The 16551-nt window shown below is 35.9% G+C and overlaps 2 protein-coding genes across 2 annotated transcripts in view; one reads left to right on the top strand and one right to left on the bottom strand.

Annotated features, from left to right (window-relative positions):
* Positions 1-75: 75 nt before the first annotated feature.
* On the bottom strand, positions 76-5583 carry adprm (ADP-ribose/CDP-alcohol diphosphatase, manganese-dependent). The gene is made up of 5 exons (XM_079397965.1): positions 5521-5583; positions 5046-5234; positions 2177-2742; positions 775-897; positions 76-450 (listed from the first exon to the last, which is right to left on the bottom strand). The coding sequence occupies exons 3-5, from the start codon at positions 2730-2732 to the stop codon at positions 161-163; spliced, it is 969 nt and encodes a 322-aa protein (XP_079254091.1). The 5' UTR covers positions 2733-2742; positions 5046-5234; positions 5521-5583; the 3' UTR covers positions 76-160.
* Positions 5584-6184: 601 nt separating this feature from the next.
* Positions 6185-16551, top strand: part of LOC306857346 (growth arrest-specific protein 7-like) — a 40023-nt gene continuing 29656 nt past the window's right edge. Inside the window, exon 1 of the mRNA XM_079397252.1 lies at positions 6185-6604. Coding sequence (XP_079253378.1) covers positions 6428-6604 — 177 coding nt within the window. The 5' untranslated portion in view covers positions 6185-6427. The remainder of the gene's footprint in view (positions 6605-16551) is intronic.

The raw sequence follows: 16551 nt of genomic DNA, 5'->3' as shown, positions 1-16551 counted from the left end.
TACTTATACATGAACATATAGGGTTTATAAAAATCAAATTTAACACTAAATGTAAGCAGGAATTGAGAGGATCATACAGATGGGTTTTTCTTTATTATTTTCCATTCCATTATTCATTGACAATAAGCTTCTCTCCTGTCAGTTCATAAATGCTTTCCATTCATGGATACTTGAGAACCATGTCTGATATCCTTCCATTGCCCTTTAGAACCATCTGGTCCTTATAGACATAAACCGTCCCGAAGGCATTACTGTCTGGACGCGTTTCAATCACCCCCTCCAGCGTGATGTGGTGAACGCCAGACTCATCCATGTAATATCCTCCATCATGATCGTGTCCCGCCATGAAGCAAACCACACTCTTATGAGAGCGCAGCACGGCCTGCATGGCGTCGTAGTTCCACGCCAGACAGATGGGGTCTGTGGCGTACGGGTGAACGGGAAGATGACCTACACAAGTACACAATATACAGTGATTCTCAAAAGTTTGGAAACATTTTTAAATGTTCTTAATTAATCTGCTCACCAAGGCTGTATTTATTTGCTCAAAGATACAGTAAAAATTACGAAATGCTATTGCAATTTAAAATAATTTTTAATTTAAATCAATTTTCTATGTGAATCTACTGTAAAATGTAATTTATTCATGAGATCAAAGCTAAATTTTAATTTACTGCTTCAGATTTTGGTGGAAACCATTATAAATGATCACTCAAAAGAAAAACATGCTTTAAGTACTGTAAAGACCTGAAAAGACCAAGCATATATACTTACTACAGACAGTAACTCTCTCCTGTTTCTGGTCAGCAAGAGTTAAGACTTCATCGAGCCACAGCAGCTGCTCTTGGCTGAATCCGCCATTAAATTTCACAAACCTTCGTTCCAAGCCATTAAATACTGTAAGAAAGCACATAAACAAGCTGTACCCAGTCTGTGCTTAACTGGGTTTAATTCACCCCAATAGTACTAGCTGTTTGCTTACACACTGAAATGTGTCACCATGACTATTATATACAGTAAACATGATAAAACTGCATGTCAACCTGCTCCAAACAGCCTTTTCTGACATGTATGATTCTACATAATGTCCACTTATGTATTTCTCAAGTTATGTCTTTAGACATATTTTCCAGGATTCATTCCATCACTTGCTCATCAATGGATACTCTGCACTGAATGGGTGCCATCAGAATAAGAGTCCAAACAGCTGATAAAAACACAATAAACCATGAGTAATCCACACCACTCCAGTCCAACATCTTGTGAAGCCAAAAGCTGCATGTTTGTAAAAAAACAAATCCATCTTTAAGACATTTTTAGCTGAAATACAAGTCCTAAATCCATAATAAAGCTTCCTCTAATCCAAAATATCACTTATCAGCTGTTTGGACTGTCATTCTGACGGCACCCATCCGCTGCAGGGGATCCATTGGTGAGCAAGTGATGCAATGCTACATTTCTCCAAATCTGATGAGGAAAAAAACTACATCTACATCTTGGATGGCCTGAGGTGTTAATTTTTTTGCTGAACTATCTCTTTAAAAATCATAAATCACATTTATCTGATCTCTTTCATTTTTAATATTAACGGTAAATGCCAATATCTCAATGCAGTTTATTTTTTAATGGTGAAATAGAAACAGTGGGACATTTAGTTTTTACATTTTCATTTAATACAAATCATTTGGAAGGATTTACTGTATATAACTGGTTAAATTTGGTTTAATATGTTAAAAGAACAATGATTTGTGGTAACTTATTACTGTTATTTATTTAATATATATATATATATATATATATATATTTATTTATTTTTTCAAAGAATTGTCCAAATTATATTTGGAGACGGCTAGGTGATAATCTCCAAGACAAAAATTTTGACTTCTATAACAAACCCTGCCTGTTCATATGTTGCATGTTAAATTAATTTATTTTCTATATAAATTAATTTGAAATGGACCAGAATATGCTTCAGCTGCAGCCTACATTTTCCAAAAATTATTTTAAAATATAATTCACATTTTAATTGTTCCAATTTTATTATTATAATTAGGCTACTATTTGTTTATTTCTTTGTTCTATTTTTTTTCTTCTTTAATCTGTTAAGCACTAGTTAATACACTACTCTAGTTCCACTGCCTTCCGCTATAATCTCACACAGGTTTGGCTGCAGCACCTGGTGGCTGGTTGAGATCAGGGTTGCTGTTGTGTTCCTGCAGGAGTTTCAATGATCGTTTGTGTTTCTCGCAACTCTCGTCTCTCCCGATCACGCTGATGTCATACGCGTCCAGCAGCACGAACCGAAACCCGGGGGCGGGGCTGAACTCGTACGCGTAAATGTCATCCGCTAGTAGGTCACTTCCACTTCCTGCTTTCAGCGCGCTGTTGAGCGGGGAAGCGAGTAGAGTTTCCCTGGAGAAGTTGTAAAACTCGTGATTGCCCCACACGTGATGCACATCCGCCGAGCTCTTGTCGAACTCCCCGATAACGGTGTCTAGAGCCTGTTCCGAAGCGCTGCGGCTCTTATTAAAGCCATCAATAATGTCCCCCAGCTGAAGGACGCACCTGACGCGCTGCTCTTCCCAGCGGCGCGTCGCGTTGCGCAGCAGCTGGAGGCTGTTCCTGTAGAAGCGTTTGCGCGTTCTCAGATAATTCAAGCCGTCCTCTATATCTGCGTACTGTATGTCCGCGATGATCCCGAACACGAACACCGGTGGTGAGCGATCCTCCATCGCTGTTCTCCTGATCAAACATATGTGTAGATAGATGTGCTTTTTATTGCAAAATTTTAAACAATGAACATAGAAAGTCAATTATCAGTTAAAACATAGAAAGGCAGTATCAGTTACATTCACTCAAATTGTAGGAAACAATAGGCTACAATGATAAAAAAAGAAAAACCTAAAGTGGGGGAAAAACACATCTGTATGAAGAAATATACATTTTATGTATTATATATCATTCAAAGGACAGATTTAAAGGGGTCATCGGATGCCCATTTTCCACAAGTTGATATTATTCTTTAGGGTCTTAATGAAAAGTCTATAATACTTTGGTTAAAATTTGTGAATGGTAGTGTAAAAAATGTTACCCTGTCAAAATCAGCTCTGTTTTCAGCAAGCCGTACTAGTCCATGTTGCTTTAAATGCTAATGAGCTCTGCTGAACCCTCCCCTCTTTTCTGTGGGGTGACAAGCAAACTGTAAACTTCAGCCGCAAAACTGGCTACCTGTCACATTATTAGGAAAGGCGATTTGCAAAGATTCCTAAAAAACCCTAATACTCACTTCTTCTGTAGGTGAGGCGGGATCACGAACGATTTGTGCGAACATAGATGCATTTATGTAGATCGGGATCGGCGCATTCCCTTCAAAATGAAAGTAACGTTAATCCTCTGCGTCTTCAGCGGCTCAGATGTTGGGAGTAAATGACGACTGCTATGTTCATTATTACATCCAACAACAAAACACCTCAATCGCTTAATCGGAGACATTCTTGTCTTCCCCTGCACCGGAGTCAGACAGCTCTCAGCTCACTCAGGGCGGGTCTAAGGTAAGACGGCCTTGTCAATCAGCTAATGTGGGAGGGGCCTGTACAGAAATATGTCATTCTGACAGGAATCTCAGAACAGCCTGATTTGAGAAAAGGGATTTAAAAAAAGCCACTGGGTGGATTTTTATCATTATAGGATTGATGTGTACACACATTTATGTTCAAACAACTTGGAAAGTGAAATTTGCATCCGATGACCCCTTTAAGGCTTTACAATTACAAAAAAAACTGCTTTGTTAGCCCATTTCTTGTTTTTTAATGTATACAAGTAGTGACCTATTTCTATTTTAAAATGAGTGAAATTTTGATCTTGAACAATACCTCCCCAATTTTATTATTATTATTATTATTACTGCAGTAATACAAGAGTCTGGAGACTTTAAAAGTATCTTTCTAGTTGACATCTCCAAAATCCTATATCTAAAGGAACAGTGGAGAGAGATTTCTTCGATAATTACGATTACAATTCTTGTCTTTTAAATGTATATCTCCCAACTTAAGACTGAAATCTAAGTTGTCTAAGTTCTACATAATTTTCTAGCAATTTAATAAGTTCTGACGGAATGGCATTAATTACAGTCATGTTGACAGGTAGGCCTACATAAAATTAAAGTTTTTCTAAAAATGCAGAATAAGAATGAACTTGATTTTGAAATATTTAATACTATATTTAAAATTAAATGGATATAAAATTATAATATTACTAATTTAAAAAAATAGATGGTATTGAATTTCTTCTTAATTTTAATTTTAATATTAGCAAGCTAAACAGGCATTATTAGCCTATCATTGATGGTTATATACAAACACAATTTCTCTCCTCACATGAAAAAAAAATCTCTTTTTATCTTGAAATTATTATTGGTCCCAAAGTGTAGTATTTTAAGAGAACTATTCCAATTTTTGTATAATGTTCGCTGCACGAATAAATTTGTTGCCAAATCCAAAGAAATCAAGACCTTCAAATAAAAATGTATGATTTACAGTACAGTATCATACAGTACAGTATCAAATGCATTATAATAATCTATAAAGAGATTGTAACTATCATCATTTAATAGACAATTACAGTCAATCCAATCTAGTCGAATATTGTTGCCAGTATATCTTAAGGAGATGATACAAAGCGACATTGTTTGGGCACTTTCCTATTGAGAATAGGCAACACATTTATATATATATATATATATATATATATATATATATACACTTGTGTCACCTGGTTGCAACATTGCTCAAAAAGTGTATCATCACCTTCAGCGGCTGTGACTTCCGCCATATTGGAAAGATCAAAACACTTGAGAGCAAGTGGCCTGTGTGTCTGTAACCCTAGTAATACACATGTATTAATATATATATCTGCAGTACACTTCAGCAGACGATTTTTCTAAACTTAACACAACACAACAAGATGTAGCCGATAGCTAAAAGGTACTATAGTTTAAAACCCGTAACACTGAGTTATTAAAGAAAGCAACGACAACACATTCTTACCTGTGAAAGGTTATCTATTTTCTTCAGGAATTTACATTTCATTTACATCCAGACGCTGCGCAACGTTGTAGCATCTTGACGATATATAGAGTGTTCCACAATAGCTGACGCGTCGACTTGTGTGGAGCAGTCCAATGCGGCATCTACCGAGACACACCTGTGCTCCTGGACGGTTTGTGCGCAGCTCCGCTGAATAAATAGACAATTAATTTACTAGAAATCCTGAACATACAGTTTAAACACCGTATATACAGTGAGAGTTTGACGTGTAATCACGCGTGAAAGTGAAAGCGTCCATTGACAGATCGTGGATCGTACCATGTCGCGTTTGCAGGGGGGTTAAAACAAATAGGCCTAATCCACTAAATGCACTAAACACAACACAATGCTAGTTATGGAAGAATAAAAAATAAAATACTTTAAAAACAAATCACAATTTTTAATTATGTGGCCGACAAGGGCTTTCACACGTTACCGTATAAATCTGCTTTAGGACGTTCAGAGCTCGTGGTGCATCACAATAACACTACAGTTATCTGACCACGAGATGGAGACCCAGCTGCAAAAGTGATTCACATATTTCCATTCGCTTTCACTTCTGTAGCTCCTCTAAGTGTTAGTTACATCATCTGGAGTTTTCTCAGATAACTAAATATTCATTTCAGGAGAAGGAAAGTACCTCATGCTTCTCTATGACACACAAAACCGTGACAATCCACGACACACATGCATCACAAAGACTTGTGCTTCATTTACTATAGTCTATTAATAGCTATACGATTATAACAACAAATGGCTACTGTTATGTGCAACATTTGTCAAAGTTCATTTATATTAAAGTGAATGTTGTATTTGCCAATTTTATAAATATTTCTCTTTCTTCACTGTTGCAGTCAATGTTGTCTACTCACAAATCGGTGCATTAATTATCATCTAAAATTATTTTATGCAAGTTGTATTTATGTCGTTTCTTTGATATTCGATGTAGCCTAAATATAGGCTATATACACATTTGTAGGCAAAACGTTTTTTGTAACACGTCTTTCCTACTTAATTCGCAATATTTGATTTTCTAAAATGAGTGAAGGCATCCCTGTATTTCAGGAGAACTGTCTGATCTGTCGCAGTTCTTGTTTAGTGACACAGATCAGGCTTTTCGGAATGAAGCAAGCAGTGACTGATGATGATGGAGATGATGTGAGAGTGTGTGTGTGTGTGTGTGTGTGTGGGTGTGTTCACTCCGGTGCCGGACAGCGTTCACATTACAGTCCACTCCGACCACGAGAATGACAAACACGGCTTAAGCTCTCGAGGTCGGAGTCACTCGGATTACAATTTTGGAGACTTTTTGGTGATTCGACTCGCCACCTGAGGAGTTTACGATGTCAGACTCGTTTTGTCGAAGTTTATACGCCTTTAACGGGGATCAGCATCAGCAGGGACTGAAGTTTGAGGCTGGAGAAGTGATCAGAATAACGCAAGCTCTGGACGGAGGCTGGTGGGAGGGAGAGAAGGACGGAGTCAAGGGATGGTTTCCCTCAACTTACGTGCAGGTGGAGGTAAGCTCGTCATCACAGGTGTGTGTGTGTGTGTGTGTGTGCTCTCACTGAACCATCGTGTCTAAACACGGGAACTGTATCGGCATATGGGTTATAAAAACGTTGTGGAAACGTTTTGAAATGTTTCTAATACGAAGAAATGTCCAGTTTTCTTGTAACGTTATTTAAAGGTTACATAAACGTTTTTAGAACGTTCGGTTGGCTACTACAGTAACATGTTTAGGATGTTCTGAGAACGTTGCTTTAAGAGCGTTTTATCTAGATTTCTTTATTTAGAGTAGCCTAGTTCTTCCTTTACTAATCCTGGGGGGGGGGGGGGGGGGGGGGGGGGGTGTTCTGAGTAATTTTAGGGTGTTCAGTTCAGTGTGAAATCTGTGATTCTCATTTACTCGCCCATCGAAAGGTTTCAAACCGGTTCTGAATGTTTCCCTCATGATGGGCATTGTGTCTCTCATGAAGCGATACCATTATTACCCCCCTCGAAATCATCGCTGGCTCGAGACTTCCTCGTTTCTCAAGCTCGGTCTTTTCATATATCTTGCTCAACATGAAACTCGCACTTGTATTAAACGTTACACATTACGAAACCAGCAGTATTTTGGAGAAATAGTCATATGCTGATGTACACTCAGCTCAGCTCAACCTGAAGAGGGTCGGTCCATCACATGACCAGCTTAATGTTTTTGACCAAGTTACTAGGCTATCAATAAAAATAATGTTAATACTGTGTTTACTTTACATGGCCCCTTCAGTGCTCAGAAACTTTACAGAAAGCATAAATTTAGAAGTTCATTTATCACATTCCGACATAAACACAGTATAGAGCGATTAAGGGAATCTAAACTTACCTTACAACCCATTTGAACTGATTCAGAGGATAATGATTCCAGCTGTTATCAAGCAAATGTTAAATGACAACATGTCTATTTTTCGAGTTAGGCTATTCAGCAATATATATGTGTGTAAACACCAAAATTGCAGTGCAGAGTGGAAGATATGGCCAAAATACGATTTCACAGTATGAGGCATTTTATCTCAGAATAACTATATATCACATTATAGGTATTAAAAGTTAAGAATAATAAAAAATAAGAAAAATGATGCAAATAACAAACAATAGAACATACACAATATAAGATTTTATGTTTAACAGCATTCAAGTAAGAAATAGGCTACTACAGAAATTAAATAATCAAATGTAAATGAAACACTGCATTCATTGAAAGAATTATTCACTGATCCTTATTAAAGCTACTAAAGTTTTTCAGTCAAGATAAGTGTGAATTTTCTCTGATTTCTTTCCCCGTTTAAAAGTTATTGGACCTGTTGGAACAAATAAGCTAGAGTCGCATGATTTATTTATTTTTCCCTAAACCGGTTCAGTGCAAACCCATCTGGAGACTTCACTGGTCATGTCAATCACAGGGCTGATTGTCTACAAAACACTTAAACAAATACTAACCCATAACCCTAACCTAATCCAGATCCATTGATCAGTCAGTCCATTCATGATTTCACAAAGTATGAACTTTTCATGACAGGTGACCATGATTGAGCTGACCAATGAAATCAGCTGAGGGGCGGAGTTTGATGGATAGATAGATCCATATGTAGATGATTAACATGCTAGTAATTCATGCTTGTTGATTAGAGGATGCTCACTCGTCTAATGTGTTTCTCATACTTCCATCTCTTCCTTTTTTTGGCTTTCATTAGAATCTAAACATCCGAGGGTGTAAATAGTTCCTCTGATCTGTTCACCTCTACAGCATCAGTTTGTTATGGTGCATCACCTCACTTTCTTATTTCCTGTGTTTGGTGAAAAACCAAATGTGCAAATGCTGTGATATGTAGCGTCTGTATAAATATCTGGCTCAAATTAATGCTACTCTGACAAATATTCACTGTGTGACAACTAACCCTGCTCTCCACTAACCTTTATCTAACACATCATGCTTGTTTTAACCGGTGTAACCAGTCCTGTATAAACATCAGCCATTGGATGGATGGATGTGTGAGAGCAGATTCACATACACTATCACATACATGACAGTGAGAAAGTTCTCAGCAGACCAATACCTCAACACCACGTGAACAGCTAAGAATGACAACAACATCACAACCATTTATTGATTTCTAACATTCTGTGATCAGGAATGTTATTTTACATTGCAGTTCTTTAAAGGAATAGTTCAGCCAAACTTGAAAATGTGCTGAAAATGTCCTCACCCGCAGGCAATCAAAGATGTAGATGAGTTTATTTCCTCATCAGATTTGGAGAAATGTAGCACTGTATCACTTGCTTACCAATGGATCCTCTGCAGTGAATGGGTGCCGTCAGAATGAGAGTCCAAACAGTTGAGAAAAACACCACAAGTAATCCACACAACTCCATTCCATCAGTTAATGTCTTGAGAAGCCAAAAGCTGTGTGTTTGTAAGAAACTAATTCATCATCATTCATCATTTTTAACTTCAAACCATTGTTTCTGGCCAAAATATGACTACATAATCCATAACATTGCTCCTCCAGTGAAAAAGTGGTCTGGCGTTATGGACTCATATTTTAGTTAAAAACATCTGAAAGATGGATTTGGTTCTTACAAACACACAGCTTTTGTCTTCTCAAGACATTAATTGATGGACTGGAGTGGTGTGGAATATTGTGGTGTTTTTATCAGCTGTTTTGACTCTCATTCTGACGGCACCCATTCACTGCAGAGGATCCATTGGTGAGCAAGTGATGCAATGCTACATTTCTCCAAATCTGACGAAGAAACAAACTCATCTACATCTTGGATGGCCTTAGAGTGAGCACATTTTCAGAAAATGTTCACTTTTGTGCAAACTATTGCTTTAAAGCTTCAGTTTATAAGCATTTTGTCAATTCATCTAACGTCCAACACACATATTTGTTTCTCGAATCAAACTAACTTTGAGCAAATATATGAGCCAGATGATCATGATATGGATTATTTCATATAAGTTGTTCACCTGCTATAACAGACTAATAAAGCATTAGTGTCAGTGACTGACGGTGACAAACACTGAATTAATCTGACTGAATGCTTGGCGAATTACAGCATCGCTTTGGAAAGATTACAGAATGACTGACTGTAATTAACAATGGAAATGTTCAGCTAACCAGAATGAATTTTGTCAGACTCTCGTTCTGTGCAGAGAGAGAGAGAGAGAGAGAGAGAAACGAGTTGAACAGGAGGTGAAATACAGAGGGAAACTGTACAAAACAGGCCTTGTTATCAGTCACACTGATAACTATTGTTTGCCATCTCAGTCTGTGGGAGTTTCGTGCTTCTCATCTGAGAACGACTGTGACGCTCCAAGTTTTACATCTGGAGAATCAAAACAAAGTCCAGAGAGTGTTCAGTCGTGCAGCAGCATGTTGATTTACATGTTTTCTCTCTCTTTGGGTCTGGAAGAGACGTCTCACCCTCTCCAGTGCTTTAACATCCCTCCGCTCACGGCTCTGCTGAGAATTCGTTTGCAAGCTTGTGTGAGAAATGACACTCCAGACAGAGTGCTGTTTCTCTCACGGATTGATCCTCTTCAAGATCGTCTTTCACCTTTATATTTCATTAAACAGGCATATTTTCTCATGAGATGCGCGTAAGTGAAATTGTCCAGGTTGGTCAGGCCGCTGAAGTGTAAACATCAGTCTAGAGTTAAAGCAGCGCTCTGTCACTGAGGGCTGTTAATAAGCGTGAAAGTGATAGAATGGATGAGGGAATAATAGGAAACAGACACTTCCCTTATTTGCCCTGATGGGCTGAAACTGCTGACAGCGTAAAATAGGGACGGGGGGGGGGGGGGGGATTCCTGGCTTAAACACATTGTATGAGTTTGCTTTCTAAAGCAACCGATTCTGCACAATTATGGAGAAAACTTTAAACTCATAAGGAAGAAAGTTCTTGGCTTTTAATTATATCTTTATGATATGATAGTACTTCATTATTTTATTACTTTCAAAAATTATATTTGTATTAATTTGTTGTTATTAGGAATGATTATTAGTATTAATAATCACATCTTTCTTACTGTAAGGATAACATTTTTTATTAATAAGAAGGATTCATTGAAAAGAAGAATGATTTGTCTTTTAATCATATTAAAAGTCTAGATTTTCTGTGTGAATAAATAACTTTGTCATTGCTACAACATATATATTATCAATCAATAATATTAGTAACGATAATAAACAGCAGGAATATACATAATAACTTTATTAATAACAATAATACATGTTTTATTATAAAAATAAGAATATTTCTAATAAGAAAGGTTAATGAGAAAACCAAAAAGATCCTGCCTTTTAATTAAATTAGAATTATTTTATTATTGTGGGTAAATTATTTTACTGTTAATACTACATTTTTATTTTCAATAAATAATATTAGTATTATTAAGTTCTTATATTATTATTAATAATACAAATAATAATTAATTTCTTTATAAAAATTAGAATACTTGTATTAATAAAAAAGATTAATTAGAAAACAAGGAAAGATCTTGCCTTTTAAATTAAATTAGGAGTTTAGATATATTTAAAAAGTATTATTATAAAAAAATATTTTTTATTATTATTGCATATTTTCAATAAATATTACTACTATTATTTAGTACTTCTTATTATGGTTAATAATAATAGATATTATTAATATTATAATTAATAATAATATAATAACAACATCAACAGTAGTAGTAAAGTAAAGACTGCCTTTTAATGTTTATAACAAGAAGAAAAGTCCCTTTAAGGGAAGTCCTAAGATCATTGAGCAGCGTCTCAGTTAGAGCCATCAGGCCCTGAAGTGCTCTGTGTTTATCCAGTGCTGTCACACACTCACACACACATGTTGGGTGGATCCGCTGGTTTTCGTGAGGGTCAGGAAAGCCTGACTCACACAGAGCGGCTCATTCATGACGACTCTGACTCTGAAGTCAAGCATGCGGATCTGGACCGATGGAGTCTGACTGCGCTCTCTCTCAGCAACACTGGGAATACCTTAATAGATTTACGATATTATCCATTAAAAATGCTACAAATACTCCTGTATAAATCAGTACAGACTGTAGCCAGTCATTAGATCAGATCGGAAGATTGACACACACATACTGTATATGCAGTATGTCAAAATCAGATTGAATGTGTCCAACGGACCAATGAAGGTCACGAGAGCTCAAATTCTCAAGATTCAAAGCATTCTTTCCTGGAGTGTTTGACGGATCATTCCTGATTTTCTGAGCAGAGTCTGAATGAGGCGTGAAGAAGCGTGTCATATAGACACAAAAACAAGCGCGAGATTTCTACATATACTTACAGAGAAAGACCAGAGGCCTCTGATATCATACCGTAGGGACTGAAAGCATGCATGTTGAGAGCATAACAAGAGTCTGTATTTACCGTTATTGATCCTGATGTGATTGAGAGTCGGGTTGATGAGGTTCTGGAGACGCAAGCCGTCTGTTTGTGTCCATGGGCACATTTGGCATCTGATGATGGACGTCCTCAGGGTTTAGATGGTCAGCCATCTGAAACATGCATCATTTAATCATACATATGTCGGGACAAGCCGGCACATCAACCCAGATCAGAACATGAACCGAAGCATGGGGGAGATTGAGCAACTCTAATCGACTAAATCGAAAACAAAATATTACTTGAAATAAAATAAACACTAACTAAAGTGCAAATAAAATACTTAACATTTAAAATAAACGTATTTCAGGTAGTTGAGTAATACTTAAAATATATAGACATTATAAAAAATAAAGAAAAACTACAAATGTACTAAAACCTTATCTAAAATTAAAATGAAAACAGGATATATTAAAATAAAATCTTATTCAAGCTGAAATGTTCAAAATTCAAAGCTGCAATCATAAAATAATATTTTTTTTGACAATTTACTGTTTACTTGTGAAATTATATTTTTAGATAAACTTAAGTTCTGCATATTAGGGCAAATAGAAAAGCAGCGTTTCTAAAGACCTCTTTATTGCAATCATATTTGTCGGTGACTTACAGTTTTACAGATACACTGAAAAAAATGATAGTAATTACTAAATGATACCAACTTACTAAAGGTCAATTTATTTTAGCTACATTTAAACAAATTCAGTAAATTCAATGAATCATTTTTTTCTCAGAAAATGAACGAGAGCAGTTACTTGTCTGCGTTACAGGAAAAACCCAACTCATCCGCACCCCCCAAGCAGCGATACTCGTTTATAAGAGAGGTCAGTCAAACTGATTGTGAACATGATTAGGAACGTTCGTTTACATCCCAGCAGATATTTTTAACCGTTCGGTCCGTATCTCGTTTCAGTCGTGATTTCAGTTCCAGCTCTGAGCGAATGTCTCGTAAAACACAAGAGATTTCTGCTCATCATTGCTTGAAAGACAAAGATGTTTCTCATAAAAAGATGATCCACTTTCTTGCTGTTTCCTATCATACTTATTAATAATTTAGAAGACGCTTTTATCCAAAGCGACAAACAAATGAGGACAAAGCAATCAAGCCTTTTTTTTATAATAAATAAAAAAAACAAGTAGATAGAATAGAAAAAGTATAGAGAATGCTAGTGTTAGAGGCTCAGTGTAAAATAAATGAACAAGTAGATATAATAGAAAAACAAGAACATAATAGAGAGTGTTAGTGTTAGGTCAAGTTATAAATATAATAAATAAATATAAAAAATAAGCAGCCAAAATAGATAAGAATATAGAGAGCAAGTGTTATTATTTATTACTTTTAGTTTTTCATTATTACTTGATCTGCCAAAATATGTACTGTAGTACATTTTTGTTTTTTTACATTGAAATTAGTCAAATATTTCATTAATTCTCAAAAATACATTTTGGAAATGTGTGTATTATAAGTACATGTTATTTTTGTATTGAAAGTACGTCCAGTACAGTAATTTTGTCCTGTGTACTGTATAATGTACTTGATGTGTGAAAAGGTTATTAAAGGGACAGTTCACCCTCAAATCAACATTTTGTCATCATTTACTCTGCCACTTGTATGCTTTTCTTTCTTCTGTGGAACACGAACCTATGGTTATTGTGAAAGACAAGAAAGACAAGTTGTGTTGTGAGGAGGACAGAAAGTGTTGATTTTGCGGAGCTGTCTCGGCTTCTACATACCATGTTTGATTTAGCATCACGAGATGGAGAGCACGCTGACATCTGGCACTGAATCCTTCCCACACATTTCCAGTATTCTCAACTGGATGAAATTGAGTGGGAAAACCTCAATGAGCTAAACGCTGGAGAAGTGCTGCCAGCAGATCCTACAGATGCACAACATCCAACAACACACCCTACATGTGCGACAGAAACTAATAACACATCTCTAACCTCATTTGCTGCAGTCAAATCCATACATTTTCATACGCTCAAAATCTGTATGCAATCCATTTAAACTAAAACCATATTATATCTGATCAGCTTTTTCATAATAATGTGAATGAATGAGATTTTTTGTGTGTGTGTGTGTGAAAAAGTTTTTATATTTTAAAATGTTAGTACTGTATTTATCTCTTTTCTATCAATTAAAAAATATATATATATATATATATATATATATAAATTCTTTGAAATTTCAAATGTTGCATTTTTTTTTATATATTGACGAGAAATTATTTGACTATATCTATCAAATTTATAAGAACAAATAACTTGAGAATTACATTACAATTACATTATTTCCATTGGAATGAATAGAATAGAATTAAATTTCCTTTGAATTTATTCAACTCATGATTGCTCAAAACCGGTCCAATTTTATGAAATCTACATATGTATTTCTATCAAACCAACATAAATATTACTCTGAGAATTTTTAAATTTTATTTGCATAAACTTTCACTTTCTAATGAAAAAAATGCTGAATTAAGTACATATTCATGTTTATCCTCAAAATTCTGTCCCAAAAGAGAGTGAGATTTGGGGAAAAGACTAAATATATTTTACAAAAATGTTTTAACACCTAATGGGACTCCATACACACCCAGGTCAAAATGACCCAAGCACAAAACATGTAACATTGTTTTATTAATTTTATTATTATTTTATAGATGGTTATATCTCTTAAAAAATAGCTGTGTCAGCACCGATAGCCTCATGGGCAGCAAATCGACATATAACGCTGTTGCTCTTCAGGCAACCCGAGTTCGAGTCCCGGCTTGTGGACCTATCTTAATCCTGTCCCTCTCTCTCTCTCTTCCACTTTGCTTCCTGTCCTCTCTGCACAACGCAAAAAAAAAAAAAAAAAAATCTGAAGTTAAAAATTAAGTAAATGAATAAAACCTGAATTCCGGAAGTGTTGGGACTTTTTTTTTTTTTTTTTTGAATAAAATGAAAACTAAAAAACTTTCAAATCACATGAGCCAATATTTTATTCACAGTAGAACATAGAGAACATAACAAATGTTTAAATGGAGAAATTTTACACTTTTATCCACTAAATGTGCTCATTTCAAATTTGATGCCTGCTATAGGTCTCAAAAAAGTTGGCAAGGGGGAACAAAGGGCTGAAAAAGCAAGACATTTTGAAAAGATTCAGCTAGGAGAACATTTAGCTACTAATTAAGTTAATTGACATCAGGTCTGTAACATGATTAAACACTCTTAAAAATAAAGGTGCTTCAAAAGGTTCTTCAAGTGATGCCATAGAATAACTATTTTTGGTTCCACATACCTTTTTATAATCTGAAGAACCTTCTTTTGTCACAAAAAAAACTTTTGTGAAACAGAAAGGTTCTTAATGGAACCATTTAGACAAAAAGATTATTCTGTGGCATCGTGAAGCACCTTTATTTTTAAGAGTGTAGAGAGGCAGAGTCTCTCAGAAGTAAAGATGGGCAGAGGCTCTCCAATCTGTGAAAGAGTGCGTAAAAAGATTGTGGAATACTTTAAAAACAATGTTCCTCAATGTCATATTACAAAGGCTTTGCAAATCTCATCATCTACAGTGCATAACATCATCAAAAGATTCAGAGAAGACCTTTGTTGGATGCCTGTGGTCTTTGGGCCCTCAGATGACACTGCATCACTCATCAGCATGATTCTGTCATTGACATTACTAAATAGGCCAAGGAATACTTCCAGAAACCACTGTCGGTAAACACAATCTGCCGTGCCATCTGCAGATGCCAACTAAAGCTCTATCATGCAAAAAGGAAGCCATATGTGAACATGGTCCAGAAGCGCCGTCGTGTCCTGTGGGCCAAGGCTCATTTAAAATGGACTGTTTCAAAGTGTAAACGTGTTTTATGGTCAGACGAGTCCAAATTTGACAAATCACGGATGCTGTGGGGGGGGGGGGGGGGGTGCATAAGTGCATACTGTATGGACAGCTTGCATGTTTTGGAAGGCACTATGAATGGTGAAAGGTATATGTTTTAGAGCAACATATGCTCCCCTCCAGAGAATGTCTATTTCAAGGAAGGCCTTGTGTATTTCAGAAGGACAATGCAAAACCACATACTGCAGCTATGATAACAACATGGCTTCATAGTAGAAGAGTCCGGGTGCTGAATTGGCCTACCTGCAGTCCAGATCTTTCACTTATAGATAACATTTGGCACATCATTAAAAGCAAAACTCCAGAAACTCAAAACCTCAATGCCCAGACGTCTTCAAACTGTTTTGAAAAGAAGAGGAGATGCTACACCATGGTAAACATGCTCCCGTCCCAACAATTTTGAGACCTGTAGCTGGCATCAAATTTGAAATGAGCTAATTTTGTGCCGAAAATGTTTAAATATCTCAGTTTAAACATTTGTTATGTTATCTATGTTCTATTGTGATTAAAATATTGGCTCATGTGATTTGAAAGTCTTTTAGTTTTCATTTTATTCAAATTTAAAAAAACGTCCCAACATTTCCGGAATTTGAGTTGTAAAATTTAAATAAATAAATAAATA

This window comes from Barbus barbus (assembly GCF_936440315.1).
Source record: "Barbus barbus genome assembly, chromosome: 38".
Lineage (NCBI taxonomy): Eukaryota > Metazoa > Chordata > Actinopteri > Cypriniformes > Cyprinidae > Barbus > Barbus barbus.
Note: the sequence above shows the minus strand (reverse complement) of the source record. Positions and strands in the feature narration are given on the sequence as shown.